The sequence below is a fragment of the Otolemur garnettii genome, unplaced genomic scaffold, assembly GCF_000181295.1.
Source record: "Otolemur garnettii isolate 467f Iridium unplaced genomic scaffold, OtoGar3 scaffold00147, whole genome shotgun sequence".
Taxonomy (NCBI): Eukaryota; Metazoa; Chordata; class Mammalia; order Primates; family Galagidae; genus Otolemur; species Otolemur garnettii.
In genome coordinates, this window is record NW_003852542.1 from 274,962 (window position 1) to 290,789 (window position 15,828).

The following is a 15,828-nucleotide window of genomic DNA, read 5'->3' on the forward strand; positions in this document are numbered from 1 at the left end:
TTTTAGTGGTCTTGTTGATGGGACAGGGACAATTTGAAATGTTTACAATAACTTTAGCATGAATTTAAGAGCAATGTTTTGGATTTAAAAATAGAAATATTATATTAGAGCTTTGCCTCAGTCTCTACAAAAACAAAGTATGGGCTGGGTATGGTGGCTCACACCTATAATTCTACCACTGTGGGGGACTGAGGTGGGAGGATCACTTGAGCTCAAGAGTTTGAGACCAGTAAGAGAAAGTACAAGACCCCATCTCTACTAAAAATAGGAAACTTAGTTGGGCCTGGTGGTGGGCACCCATAGTTTCAGCTACTTATTAGGTAGGCTGAGGCAGGAGGATCACTTGAACTCAGGAGTTTGAGTTTACTGTGAGCTAGTTTGACACCATGGCACTCTAACTGGAATAAAAAAAATGAGACTCTATCTCAAAAAAAAGAAAAAGTATCTATATGAAACATGCCTAATGCCTACCATTCAGACAGAAGAATAAAATAAAACAAAATATTAATAAAAGACATTATCATACTTATAGCAAAGCATATTTTCCCTTGAATGATTTGAGGGTAAGTTGAAGAGCTGACAGCCCCACCCTCCAAGATTTTACTATCCATTCCCTACAAATTAGAATTACACTTCATAATTCAATACGACCATGAAGTCAAGAAACGTGCATTAATGTATATCTTCACCTAATCCTCGGGTCCATTTCACGTTTTGACAATTGTCTCCATTATGTCTTAGGAACACTAATTCAGTCCAGAAGGACATGTTACCATGTCACTTTCATTTCCTTTGGTGTAGAACAATCCTACACTTATTCCTTCACTTTCGTGATCATATCACTTTTGATAATTATACATCAGCTATTTTGTTGAGTATTTCTCAATTTGGATTTGTTTCTCCTCAAGGATAGATTTAGGCATCAATCTTTGGCAGGAATATCCTGGGTGGATCCTGTGTTTTTCTCACTGCATTCCACTAAGTGGTCTATGAAATTAATCAGTCCCATTGCTAATCATGTGACTTCAATTTCTGGTTTGAGGAAAGGGGAGAGGGGAGGATGAGTGGAGGTAGGTAATTGGTGGGAACACAACTATGGTGCATCTTACAATGGACGTATGGAATTTACTAGGTGTAGAATATAAATGTCTTAAAACAATAACTAAGAAAATGCCATAAAGGCTATATTAACCAGTTTGATGAAAATATTCCAAATTGTATTTAAACCAGCACATTGTACCGCACGATTGCATTAATGTACACAGCTATGATTTAATTTTTTTAAAAAAGATGTCTGTCAGATCTTCCCTTGAAATTACTAAAAAATTATCAAGAATTTCTTAGCTATTTTGAAAAGCATTTCTTACCACATTTCTTACCAAAAGATCAGTATGAAACGAAGGGTGTATACCTCTTCAATGCATTATGTTATAATTTGTATTTAATATTTAGGTTCCCCAAATTCAGCCACTGGAGTTTTACACTAGCTGCGTTCTCTTCACTTTTGACATACTCTCATTATGCTTTAAGGACATCGAAGCTTCTCACACAAGATGGTCCAAGCTCCTCTTGTATTTTCCCTGTCCTAGAGCTGGAATCAGCCATTTCTCAAAAGATCACTGGCTTCGTTCAGTGGGGACCTGTAGGAACGATGCATGATTATTAGAACTGGGATATCATTGCTTTGAATTTAGAAAAAAAAAAATTTCATCTACCTATTTATCTATTCATCAATCCATTCATATCTATGTTTATATACATTAGTGAATTTACACAGATGGCCTAGTTCTGATACAAACCACACTTTATTCTGAAATAAATTTATAGACAAAGTGTTCATTTTTTTATACTGTATCTGTTTTCTTCAGTGATGAGCAACTTGGCTCAAGCTATCCCTAATGCATTCATTTATGTGATCAACAACCCTCCTGGATGAACCCAATCTCCTGTTGTCACTGCCACCTGCACTCTTACTGAAGACACTGCCCACCCCCACACTCATACACTCTGCTCAGGCTCTAATAACCCTGACTAGGTTACCACAAACATTGTTTCCCAGGCAGGGAGACCTCATCGTTTTTCCAGTGACCACATGTTCAAGCTGTACTGGAACATCTCATACCTCTCAGAACTTTCCTCATACAGGCCTCCCTGTCCACTCCACATAGGTGCCCGTCCATAAGTAGGGATTCCACCTTTACCTCCCTGCTTGCGTGTCTCTTTGCTTGAAACAGGACCCCATGACTTTAACCCAGCCATTGAGAACTGTGTTCTCTTAGGAACTGAAAGAATTTGGTGAAGAATGAATATGTAGGTTTAGGCCACACTGTAAATTCACAGGTATATATACATGAGGAGTGTTTAAAAGGAGCTCTGCCTCTGAAAGAATGGTTATGGTTAAGAGTTTTAAAACATAACAATTTCAGGAGCTCAGGAAACATCTAGCATAAAAACATCTCATAATACGCATAGCTAGAAACGTAGCCAAGGTTTCCTCTGATGTGGAGGGAGGAAATTCCTGACCAACACTGACTTGGTTGCTTCCATCGCTCCACTTCACTCCGGGTAGGACTGAGCATTCAGAGAGGAAGGAGGACCAAGGCTTAGCTGGAGATGACAAGATAGCAGAGGTGAATGGCAGTGTATGAGGATTTCCTTACAAATTATGGCAGGTGCATGTTTTCTGTTCCTCTTCGACTCTACCCCATCTCTGGATGGTAGTGCTGAGAATGTGCCACAAGTAGATTGTCAGGCAAGGAGAGCAATGAGAAAGGATTTGTGGACTCAAAAATAAGCCCAGGTACCAAAAGCAGGGAACCTAAAAGATCCCTGTGAGATTTGACAGTTGTGTTAGGTCTATAGACCCTGTCTCAGAAGGAGAGAGAGCAAGACAAGCAAGACATGAACCTCAAAGGATCAATAGAAAATTCTACTCACAAGACAGCAGCCTAGTTGTGTCTGTAGTCCCTAGGAAGAAACACATTCTGTACAAACAAATTTGTGTTGCCCTGATGTGATCTGACACCCCTGGGGACACTGGGCCTGTCCAGAGTCACTGAGACGAGCCAGCCCTGCAGCTGTGCCCAGCCTACCCTCCCTCTGCCGATTTGCATGTTCCAAGGCACAGGGCCCTGGCCTGGACACTTATTAAAAAGCTGTTCACACACTGTGCAGGAGTCAGTCCCTGTCAGGACACAGCATGGATGCCAGGACACCAGCTCAGCTGCTAGGGCTCCTGCTGCTCTGGCTCCTAGGTAAGGAGGGAGAATATCAGGGATTTACTAAGCCCGTGTGGTCAGTCCTGCCTGGCTCCTCAGAGGTGTCCTCTTATAACTTTATTAATAAGATGGATGTTTTTTGTATGTTTCTATCTCAGGTGCCAGATGTGACATCCAGATGACCCAGTCTCCATCCTCCCTGTCAGCATCTCTGGGAGACACAGTCACCATCAGGTGTCAGGCCAGTCAGGGCATTAGCAATGAGTTAAGCTGGTATCAGCAGAAACCAGGGGCATCTCCCAAGCTGCTGATCTATGCTGCATCTACTTTGCAATCTGGTGTCCCCTCCAGGTTCAGAGGCAGTGGGTCTGGGGCAGATTACACTCTTACTATCAGCGGCCTGCAGGCTGAAGATTTTGCCTCTTATTACTGTCTAAAAGATTACAGATGGCCTCCCACAGTGCTACAAGCCTGAACATAAACCCCCTGGGTAGAAATTATTTGTGGCTGGGCTGCCCCACGTGGAGCAGTACAGATGTTCCTCCTGGTGACTCCATCCCCTGAGAGCATTTCTCAGAGACAACGATACTCTGAAGGCCACTGGGTGGTTTTGGTGAAAGGGGCCAAGAGGCTCCTCTGCTCCTGAGTCTCACTTCCCTTCTTCAGCCCCAGCAGCACTGACATGGCAATGACTGTCCTGTTCTAAGAAAGGAGAGCTGTGATTATACCTGAGGAGTCCGGATTATAGCACCAATTGTTCTTCAAACAGCAAAGGAAAAGGTATCATTGATGTTGCTGTATTTCTTTATCAATTTCCAGAGTCTTGATAGAGTTTTTGGACTTCTCTCAGTAAAACATCATGTCATCAACAAAGAATGATAGTTTGACCTTCTCTGTCCCCATTTGGAAGGAACTACATTTGGGGGGAACCTTTACATAAGGCAAATGTATTTTTTCCCTCCTGTTTGACCTTTTAAGAAATTTCCACATAGAGGCAGGACACTATTACTAGAAGGACATCACCCAGACAACACAAGCAGTGTAACCTCCCTCATTGTACCCACAATGAGTTCCCAACAATAAAAAAAAACAAACAAAAAATTTCCATGTAAAGTCACATGTTGCAAATTACCTCCATCTTTGTCTTCTAATTAATTAAAATTTAAAATTAAGATGAAAATATTATTTGTCAATATAAGGCTCAAATATTTGGCTGTGACACTTTGTGTGGGGATTTTGCTCCCTCCTGTACTCAGTGTGAGGAGGGTGTGTCCTGAGTACTCATTGCCATTCAGCTTTCACACCAGATCAGACACAATCCATAGAATGGAGACAAACTCAGTGGCCTGCAATCGAGTCCCAGCTGAGCCCTGCCTCCATCTGACAAATCATTAACAGGAAAATCCATGAAAATGAGAATGCATGCTTAGTGTTATAAACTACTAAGTTCTGAGTTGTCTAAAATCACTAATAGGCAAATGTTAACCTATAAAATATCTAGCCATACACATAAATGGATTTTATTAAAATATAGCCATACAAGGGATTTTAACAAATGCAAACATTGAAACCTAATTCTTGACACTGTCACTTTACCTGAAACAATAAAACCAAATTAAAATAAAAATTAACAAATAGAAAAATATGGCCTTAATGTAATGTTTAAGAATCCATTTAGAAAGATATTATCCGTTCCAACTGAATAATATTTGAGAATAAAGAGCAATATTTACTTTATTTATGAAAATGTGCATATATGTTTATAATACACATATAGGTGCATTACAGTATATACATTTGATACATCGTTAACTGTGCATGCTTATGTATACATTCATTTAAATCAAAATAAGGCTTATTTTCCAGATTAACCTAGGTGTCTCTTTCTGTTTTTGAATTATTTGTGAATTTGGAGATATAGTATTGCCTTGATATTTATTTATTCTATTTGAAAAATAGAAGTCACAACAGTGGGAGGTCTACAAGGCTTACACCTCGTGGCCACTCTCCAAAGCGTGATAAGCAATTCAGTGGCACAGTCTCATAGAGTATTGGTTCTGGCAGATGATCAGGCCTTAGAAGAAACACAGCTGAAAGATGGGAGACAAAAAATGTTTGGAAAACGATGACTGCAATTCTCAAAATTAGCCAGGGTAAAAAATAAATACTTCCCAAGTAAATAGTCATCTAAAGGCTATTGTTGAACAGGAGTTTCTTAATAATTAAGAACAAATCTCACATAGACTTAAGGCTATCACCTCTCCCAGCTCTCTTAGCCAGACTTCTCAAATAATACCATGGAGGCCCATGCGTGGCCTTAACAATGTGGATTTCAACTAATGGAAGCTCACTTGGCTATTGGCACCTGTGAGCATCCAATGTGCCAAGAGTCTTGACCCCTCCTTAATCCCTAACATTGAGGATCAGACTAACAACTGGTGTCAAGTGAGGACAGTGGACCAGCAGGACCCTCCAGTTCCTCCCCCAGTGTCATACTGCTGAGTCTAAACCTGAGTCCCAGGCTGGTTGTGCAGTGAGGTTATGAGGCCCAAGCCAGCTGCACTCCCTGTGGTCCATTCAGGTGTGCAGGGTCCATTTCTGGAAATATTTCACAGTTGAATTAATCTAAAACTGATATTTGTAGATCCGGCCTGCAACAAAATTCATGTTTGCCTGGTCTTTGAGTCTCTCCATTACATGAGGTGTCTTTAAAGGCAGAGAATTAGGCAGAGATGGTTTGTAATAATTTTGTATTTTTCTAATTAGTTCTGGTAGTTTCTCTGCAGATTCCTACATTTTCTCTGAAAGAATTCTTTCACTTGTGACTATGAATCACATCGAAGCTGGAATTGTTCTCTGCTGTCTTCAGTCTGACCTTCTGCTCCTCGGCCTAGACAATGTGAAAAGCTGTGTTGAGTGAACTTCCATATTTTTATAATCCAATTTCTCTTCTTCTTCCTCCAGGCTGTCAGTATTTGTATGTAAACGGCCATCACAGAATCATTTGTCATTTAAGAAGAAACATAGTTTTTTACTTCAATAATTTTGATCAAGCATCCAATGTTTAAAGAACAAAATTCTGGGGAGGAGGAAATGCAATTATAGGCTTAGATAGGAACAGATGATTCCTAATAAAATGGGCATACAACCAGATAGGAGGAAGGCAGAAGACGCTCTCTGGGTTCCTATTGCCCAAGACTTCCTTATGGAAAGACTTTCATTGGCCAAATTTCTTCCCCATCACTAGTAATAACTCGAGTTGAAAGTGTGTAATTTCTGCCTTGGGACACTCTGCAGGACTATCTCTTCTGTGATATTCTTGTCAAAAATACATTGTCTCAATATAAGCAATAGGAAAGATCAGGAAAAAAGTCTTAAAATTTATTTATCAGTACACATGAAAAGTCTGAAGGTCACGAAAAACTAAGAAAGAATCAATAACTGTCACATTGGGCAGTGCCTGTGGCTCAAAGGAGTAGGGTGCTGGCTCCATATGACAGCGTGGCAGGTTCAAAGCAGCCCCAGACAAAAACTACAAAAGAAAAAAAAAAGAAAGAAAAAGAAAAGAATAACTGTCACAGATCAGAGGAGATTAAGAAGACATGAGGATTGAATGCAATATTGGATACTGTAATTTCATTCTGTACCTGAAAAAAGGCATCCATGGAGACAAAATCAGTGCAATCCATATGTGTACTTAAAACCACTACATCAAGGTTAGTTTAAGCTGTGGTTATGTAATATCTAAAACATATACCATTAAGGAAAGGTGGAATTATGTTGATCAAACTTTAGTATTGCTGAAACGTTTTTAAGACTAAAATTATTTCTAAATTAGGGGAAATATAAAAATAAGAATAATTAAATATGAGAACAGATATGAGTTCTTATTTGTAGTTATTTTATACAAATGAAGTCTTGTTAGAAATCTCAGGCTGCCATCTGACTTGTGGGCTAAAGTAATCCTTCAGTGTAGTTAGGACTATGGGTGAATGCCAAAATGTCTTTCATAGACCCTGAGTTCTTAATGACTAATTCTTCAGGTATAATCCTTTATTTCCTCTAATTATCTATAGTATATTGACTTCTTTGCTTAATCTTAGGCAGGACATACATGTTTGAGATTCCCAGGGGATACTTCCGAGAATAAGAAATCGAGACATTAGAGTTCAGTTCTTCTTTTGAGCTCTGTTTCTCCTTAACTCAAGGGTGTGGACACTGGATTTTCTACTCAGAATTTATTTATGCTAATCCACAGCCCCATTCCCTTTCAATGGGGCCCTTATGTTCAGTAAATTCACTTTAGAAAACACTTCTCATGATAATGTCATAAAGGTTTGTTGCATTCTCTCTTCAGAAAGATAACCAATGTGTATGAAATGAAACAACATATATAAAACCACTATTTCAGGGCTCTGAAAATAACCTAAAACAGAGAATAAATTGAGAAGTTTTAATTCTTAAATAAGTACTATAATTTGGGTAAGAAAGGGGAAACTTTGTGGCCTTTTGCCTGGGGTTGCTCCCTTCTAACAAAGGACAATGAGCAAGGACTGAAAACTGCAGTAGGACCAACACGAGATGACAACAAACACAAGCAGCTTGTTGCTGAGGGGTCTACCTGAGTTCCAGTAGGGAGCAGCAAGATCTGTCAGTGTTTCCAGCTAACTGTGGTGAAGTCTATAGGAAAGGAACAGAAAAAGCCCACAGCTTTGCTAGTCCAAGGGATGGCCCAGGGTGAGACAGGTGATAGATGAGCTGAAAGCTAATGTAGATTCCTGGAAAGGGTAGAATCACAGAGTTGATGAGACAATCTCTGCATACGTATTAGAATTAACACAGAGGTCAAGAAGGATGAGTGGTAAATAAGTAAGAAGAAAGGAAGTAAGAGCTGCTGCAGTTTCCATGAAGTTGCCAAATCACATGAAGGTGAATTGGTAGAAGCATCATGAGCTTCTGATGTTTAAGCAAAGCCTCCCAAATCATTGATTACTAGTAAACAATACAGATAGAGGGACAGGTCCCAGAAAGTCAAACCATAAGCTAAAAATAAGGATAATACAAAAGAAGTGATAGTAGTACTTAAATATTAAATAGGAAACAGAATTCAAAATAATTATAGACATTAAAGAATGGTTGTTAATCTTTGATCTATGATCAAAGGCTAATAAAAGCAAATGCGAAGAATATCATTCAACAAATAGGGATTTTCAATACAGAAGTAGAAGTTATGAAAAAAAGACAACATGACAATTCAGGAAATGAAAAGTTCAAGAACCCAGGGGAGGAATTCACTAGATAGATACAAAACCATCATCTATGGCAAAAGAAGCAGTGAGCTTGACAGTAGGTCATTAGAAATCATCTATTTTAAAGAAAAAAAGATTAAAGCAAATGAACAAGTCCTCAGAGTGTTAGAGGTCAGTGTGTATGGAAGTAACGAGGAGACCTGAGAGAAAGGAAATGAGAAAAATATTTGAAAACAACGATAGCAAAAACTTTTCAAATGCAGCACAATACACTGCGGCATCGATGAAAGAAACTCAATAAAGCACATTCTGGTGAAACACAGTAAGTTCAGAATGACACACATTACACTTAACATTACAAAACACAATGACAAATGGAAATTCTTCAGTTCAGACATTATAATCTTCCCAGCAAAATGCAGAAGAACTAAAAACAAGTGAAGGAAAAAGAAGGAAAAATTAAATATGTCCTTTCTCCTACAGAGGCAGAATAGATTTTGTTCTTTTAGTTTCCTTCTAAACTGAGATAATATTTCCTATCAGTTGGCTCAAGAGAGGGCCCCACCCACCTCTTATTTCTTTCAGCACCACTGCACCCACCAGGGGATTTGCATACTGTCCCCTGGGGAGGACCTTCCCTTGGGAGTCTGAAATAAAAGCTCAGCTCTGACCTTGCCTTGACTGATCAGGACTCCTCAGTCCAGCTTCTCACAATGAGGCTCCCTGCTCAGCTCCTGGGGCTGCTGGTGCTCTGGGTCCCTGGTAAGGACAGAAGGAGATGAGGAGGGGAGTGGGGTGAGGAGGACCTCAGGGATCCACTGCCTGTTACGTGTGCTCTGTGCACGTGTTAGATGTGCACATCTTGTCCTCCAGGATGCAGAGTATGAGATTCAGATCTGAGAAAGTGAGGAAGATTCTAGAAGGAGCTAGGAAAACTCTGGTAAAAACTCTGACTCAGACAGAGGGGAAGATATTGGGAACTTCTAGAAGTTCTCTCATGGCTGGAAAATCTCTGTTCTGCTTCAAATTGAATATTTTGAGGGTCTGAGACAAAATCGCACACATGAAAAATAATTTAGCCTGGAATAAAGAATGAAAAATGTCTAAGAATGTTTCTTCATAACCTTGCAGTTCTTTCTCCCTCTTTCAGGATCCAGTGGGGATATTGTGATGACCCAGACTCCACTCTCCCTGGTTGTCACCCCTGGAGAACCAGCCTCCATCTCCTGCAGGGCTAGTAAGAGCCTCCTGTACAGTGATGGAAAAACCTATTTGTATTGGTTCCTGCAGAAGCCTGGCCAGTCTCCACAGCGCCTGATCTATAGGGTTTCCAACCGGGACCCTGGAGTCCCAGACCGGTTCAGTGGCAGTGGGTCAGGGACAGATTTCACCCTGAAGATCAGCAGGGTGCAGGCTGAGGATGCTGGGGTTTATTACTGCTTGCAAGCTCTAGAATATCCTCACACAGTGATACAGCCCCAAACACAAACCTCCCTGCTGGGTGGCCCAGCTGCCCACCAGGTTGTTTGTCTGGTGAGTAGGCACCATAGCCTGAGTTGTGAGGAACTCAGGGTGACAAGCTGCAGGTGAATCCTCTGGACCCTGAGGCCCCAGGTTCAGCTCAGACAGCACACACAGGACCTGTCAGCTGGGCCAGCTATCCCTGGCAGAACCTCAAGGAGAATTGAGGGGGTCAAAATGCTCCCTGATAACCAGACAGGATTTAAGAAAAAGTGAGTGAAAGCTCATCCGAATCTTCCTTGCCTGGCCTGCATTTACTTTTCAATTAAATCAAGTCAGCATCACAGGTTTGCCATTGAAGCTGACTCATAGCAATAGAAAATTAATATATATTTTCCATGTCATTTTGGTTAAATAGCTACCAGTGCACATGAAGCTGGATTGGGTTAGTGGTATGGGCTCCATTCCTTCACCTCTACCCACCTTCACACTCGACACCACAGTTTTTAACTCAAGTCTCTGTAATAAGGGACAGATCCAGCATTTTACACTGTTTCTGGGAGTACCCAAAGAAAACTGTACAATTTTTGGATTTTAACTATTTTAAATCTATTTTAAAATCAAAAGTCATGTAGAAAAACCTTGAACAAGCCAAAGCAAGGTGAAAGAAAAAGGGAATTCCGAAACCCAAAATGGGAACGGAAAAAAAAAAGAACAAATCCAAAAAAAAGAAAAGAAAAAAAAAGGAAGCCAAAACCAAAAAAAATTAAAAAAAGGGAAATTTTTGCCCCCCCAAAAAAAAAAAAAATAGGAACGGGGCAACAAGAAAAAAAGAAAACAAGAAAGAAAACAAGAAGCAACCGGCGCCAAAAAAACCAACCCCGCCGCCCAACGTTGGGGGGGGGGGGGAGGCTGGTGGTGTTGGCCTTGAGCTACAAACCCTGATGGAAACTCACATGTGTGTATTGGAAACACTCACAGCCTTGATAGTCACTGAGTGGCCCTGAGGCTGTGTCCTAACGCCACTGCCAGCTCAGGGGGAAGTCCTGCATCAAGCAGGGCTCTACGGTCTGAGTACATGAAGGGTTAGTGAAGTTCCCACATGAATGGTCCTTAGGTCATATCACATACTCCTAGTCACTCAGGAGGGTACAGGTGAGCATCCAAAATTCATTATTCCTACATCTTTTATCTGGAGATGATTTGAAAGAGAATGGTCCTTCAGAAGAGAACTCATATAAAAGTACTGTATTCTGCTGTGTACAGAATGGGCCTGGGAGGGTGCTCTGCATTCTAGTTCTTTCTTGCTCCTCACTCTTACTAGTGCAGATGTAACCATGACTTCCTTGATTTAAGAACGGACGGCAATTATGATACCTGACAAATGTTTTATGGCATCAGTCAGGGTCCAAAGATCAAAATAGAAGCTACTTTAAGATTCCAAGTTGGAATTGTTTAAAACAGCAAAGCAGAATGAAAAATAGAAACCTGCACCTAGAGTAGTCAGGGATGCTGATAGCAGACACAGGAGAATCCTGGGGGCTTTGCCAATAGTCAGAGTCTATCTGCCACTGGAGTTATGGGCTCCTTAACCACTTGGTCCTCAGACCAGTCTGGGAAGCCCAAGGGGAGGCTGCTGCTGCTTTCAGCTGGTGCAGCTTGTCCCCCAAGTGTCCCCCATTCCTCAGCTTTGTCCAGGTGTCTGCCTACAAGCGTCACTAAATAGTAATCATCGTCTTTTGACTTTCACATATGAAGGAAGGGCTCTTCATTGAGTAACTCTATAAGAAACCATACAGGGAAGAGGGATTTGGGGAATTGTGTTTCCAGAAATGATGGTGATGCCAAGTAAGGTCTATATTTCTCCAAATCTCAAAACTTTTCAGGTCTGAGATCATGTTGGAATGTGCTGGAATGTGGTTTCACTTATTACTAGGAAGTCTGAGATCATTGCAGGAAAATGCTATTAAGCCATAGAATAAGAAGGAAAATTAGAAAATTGTCTACAATATATACCAATCATTTGACAAACAAATAAAAACACTCTCTTGACAAAATAAACAGGAAAACCTAAAGGTGCGCATAGTATAAATTGTCCTTCATAGGAAACTTTGTTACTCAGTGTTTGTCCGGATGCCAGTGCAGCATCAGCGCTGATCCCTGTGAGCAGATTACACCTGCCAAGTAGCAAAAGCACCTCAGGCATGTTGAATGACAGTCTTAGTTTTAACAAATTAACAGGTAATCTACAATATTTTTAAGCAGCTGCATTTTAAATGTGATTTGCTTTAATGAAAGACAATTCTTTTCCCAATGAGAAAAGTCCTATGTCGAAAACATGCCCACCTTTATTTCTATTGAATGCAAAACTATATTTGAAAAAGATTTTATACTGGAGAAATAAGAATTATGAAAAACATGACGATTTTCCCATGGGATAATGCCTTTGAAAATTAAATGTAGGAAATATTTCAGAGACTTTATAAATTAATATAGTGAAAGGATAAGTAAAAATTGTTTGCAACTATGTTAAAGTTAGATTCCTGCACTTACATTTGCCTGCTGAGCTTGATTTGGGGATGTTGTTCAGGCCTGTTACTTGCCATACAAATGTTTTCCTGACATAGTCACTGTCTTGGTCCCAGATCAAACACAGCCCAAAGGCTTGAGCCGAGCTCAATGTCCAGCAGTAGAAACACTGTGCTGACCACCTTAATGTGCCAGATAATTGTTAACATGAATATCCACGATCATGAAAATAAATGCTAAGTTTTATTAACTATGGAATTTTCAGAGGTTTTACAAGTACATGTACATTCTTCTGTAAAGGAGGCAAATTTTACTCTAGTTATTCAAATAATAATGAGAATTGTTGCTCAGCTCCTGGGGCTGCTAATGCTCTGAGTAACTGGTAAGGAGATGAGGAATGAGACTGGGGTGGGAGGGAAGCTCTAGGGCCCACTGCCTCCCATGTGTTCTCTGTGCACATGTTAGATGTGCATGAATGGTCCCCCTGGATGGGGCATGTTAGGCCTAGAACAAAGAATGAGGAAGATTCCAGAAGGAGCAGGGCCATTCATCTGGTGACAGAAGGAGCAAGGCCATTCATCTGGTGATAATTCCTACACAGAAATGGTTTAGAGGAGATGGTTTAGAGGACTTCTAGAGATCTCTCTGTACCTTGCAAATTTGAGGATCACTTTAGAAATTGGACATTTTTGGGCATATGAATCAAAAGTACAGAAAATTGAATTAGCCAGAAATATTAAAATATAAATAAAAATTGATCATAATGCTTGCACATACACTCATTTTTTCTCTCGTATATTATTTTAGGATCCACTGGGGACATTGTGATGACCCAGGTTCCACTCTCCCTGATCAGCACTCTTGAAGAGCCAAACTCTATCTCTTGCTGGTCTAACAAGTGCCTTGTAAATAATTGATGCAAAAACTTATATGAGTTGGTTCCTGCTCAAGCCAGGCCAGTCTCCACCTTTCCCAGGGTATAATATCTCCAACTATTTGTCTGAAGTTAAGACATGTTCTGGGAGAGTGGTAGAGTCATGTATTTTATTCTTCAGATCTGCAGAGTACAGTCTGAGTATATTGCTATTTGACACTGCATACGAGCTACAGGATATCCTCCCACTATTTAGGGTTATATCACTAACCCTAAATACAAGTCTCCCTGCTTTAGGGGAGGCTGTGGAGCAGAGGGTGGGGAGGAGAGAGAGGCTCTGCTGTGCCTGTTGCCACACACTGACACTCTGCCAGGGTGGGCAGCTTCAGCCTCAAACTGGAAGCAGATCTTTAACCCCTACCACAAAAGCTAACTGGCCAGCTTCTGTGGAGCCTAAGGGGCAAGCTGGCCCAGCCCAACTGCATCCCCCACCAGCCTCAGCTGCAGCACAGACTAAGGACTCCTCTGGAAGCCCCAGGGCCCCACCTACCACCTGGGGCATCCCAGTGCTTCTCCAGAGAGACTAAGCCAATCCAGGTCCCAGAAACAGCACTGTAGCTTCTTTCTTCTTGTAGGCCCCACCTACTGACAGGGACAATTCACTGGCTGGGCACAAACTAGCCATAAATTGCCTTGCCCCTCCCCCATTGTTTTGGCAGTGGAGCTCAAGAAACCACCTGAGAGCTACACAGTCCCTCCTAAGGCTTGCAGCACTCTAGTACTCTATCTAGAGGACCACAGTCTACTACACAAAAGAACATCTTGGCAGCCAACTCATGCAATCACCATCCAGTCACTTGGAGAACAACTATGTAGGACATTAAAGCATCTTCCAGTTAAAGCTAACAGGGTGTGGCTGACTCATAAGCACGAGTACAACCTGCCACCCCCATAGTAAACAAGGGTAAGCTGGGAACCAAACTCACTATACTTTGTCAGTAAGAAGTGAAGAGAGCAGGTCAGGGGTAACCTGAGAGGCACCTCAGGACCAGTACTCTTCTCCCTGACACAGTCAGGAACTGATCCTCCATGTCTCCCTGACAAGCCCATAAGCCAGTTCCAACATCCTCAACTCTCAACAGAGAGGCCAAATGAGAAGAAACCAGCAGCAAAACTCAGGAAATATGAAAAACCAAGGTGATAGGACACCCCCTAAAGAAAACCTCCGTCCTCAAGCAGGAAGACTTATGTTTACGGTTGTATCAAAGAAAACAGGAACTCTTTACGAGTGATGCCAGCCTAAATAAAAAGATTACAATGACAGGTGATGAATTTTGAATAGTGTTTATAAGTGAGTTCATGGAAGTACAAGATAAAATGGAAACCCAACACAAGGAACCAAAAAGACAATACAAAAATGGATAAAGACTTTGAAGTATTAATGAAAAACCAAACAGATTTTTCTGGAAATGAAAAATCCATTCCAGGAATTACACAGCACAGTGGAAAGCCTGAAGAATAGGCTCAATCAAGCCAAAGAAGACTCTCAAAGCTGAAGGTAATACCTTTGTGCCAAACAAGTCAGTTGAAGAGAATGACCAGAGAAGCAAGAGGAACGAATAAAGTCTCCAGGAAATGTAGAACTGTGTACACAGACCAAACATAACCATTGTAGGCATCCCTGAGGATAAAGAAGAAAGTTCACGGGGGTTAGATAATTTATTTGAGAGAATTATTGAGGAAAATTTCCAGGCCTGGCTAGAAAACTAGATATCCAGGTACAAGAGTCCCACAAGACTCCTGCGAGACTCATCGGAAAGAGGTACTTCCCATGACACATAATCATTAGGAAGGCCAAAATAAACCCCAAGGAGGCACTCCTATGAGCACAGTCAGGCAAAAACAGGAGGTAACTTACAAAGGAAAACCGTTCATATTAACTACTGACTTCTAGACTGAAACTCTACAAACCAGAATGGGAGGAGGGATCTTGCCTCAGAATTCTAAAACAGGATAAAAGTCAGTCTAGCTTGTATCCTGCAAAACTAAGTTTCTTACATGAGGGAGAAATAAAGACTTTCTCAGACAAGCAATCACTGAGGGAATCTGAGAAGACCAGACCTGCATTATATGATGATCAGCATGGTAGACACCCACCAGTGTAAAACTATCCAAAAGCTAAAGCTCAGAGCTCAGAAGCCACAATGGCTCAAGAGGTAAAACAAAGTAACAGAAAACTACACCACAGGATGAACAGAAGTCCACCACACACATAAATACTGTCAATAAGTGTGTATGGCTTAAACTTGCCTCAATTAGAGATAAAATATGACACCGTCACAACTGAGAAATAAGGCAACTGACTTCAGAATTGTATGATAGAAATTTGAGACAATTGATTATCTGTTTTATCCCTTCCCTTGGTCAACTCAGTCAGCTTGCCCCTTTATGTGGGAACAGAGAAATCATACCAAAAATACAAGCCCAAATACTTCCC

At 41.0% G+C, this 15,828-nt stretch overlaps 2 gene segments (V, D, J or C); both read left to right on the forward strand.

Moving 5' to 3' along the window:
- Positions 1-3,199: 3,199 nt before the first annotated feature.
- On the forward strand, positions 3,200-3,693 carry LOC111728257. The segment is given in 2 exon segments: positions 3,200-3,254; positions 3,377-3,693. Coding segments are annotated over 2 exon segments (372 nt in total).
- Positions 3,694-9,156: 5,463 nt separating this feature from the next.
- Positions 9,157-13,374, forward strand: LOC111728258. The segment is given in 4 exon segments: positions 9,157-9,229; positions 9,618-10,000; positions 12,034-12,169; positions 13,265-13,374. Coding segments are annotated over 4 exon segments (678 nt in total).
- Positions 13,375-15,828: the final 2,454 nt, after the last annotated feature.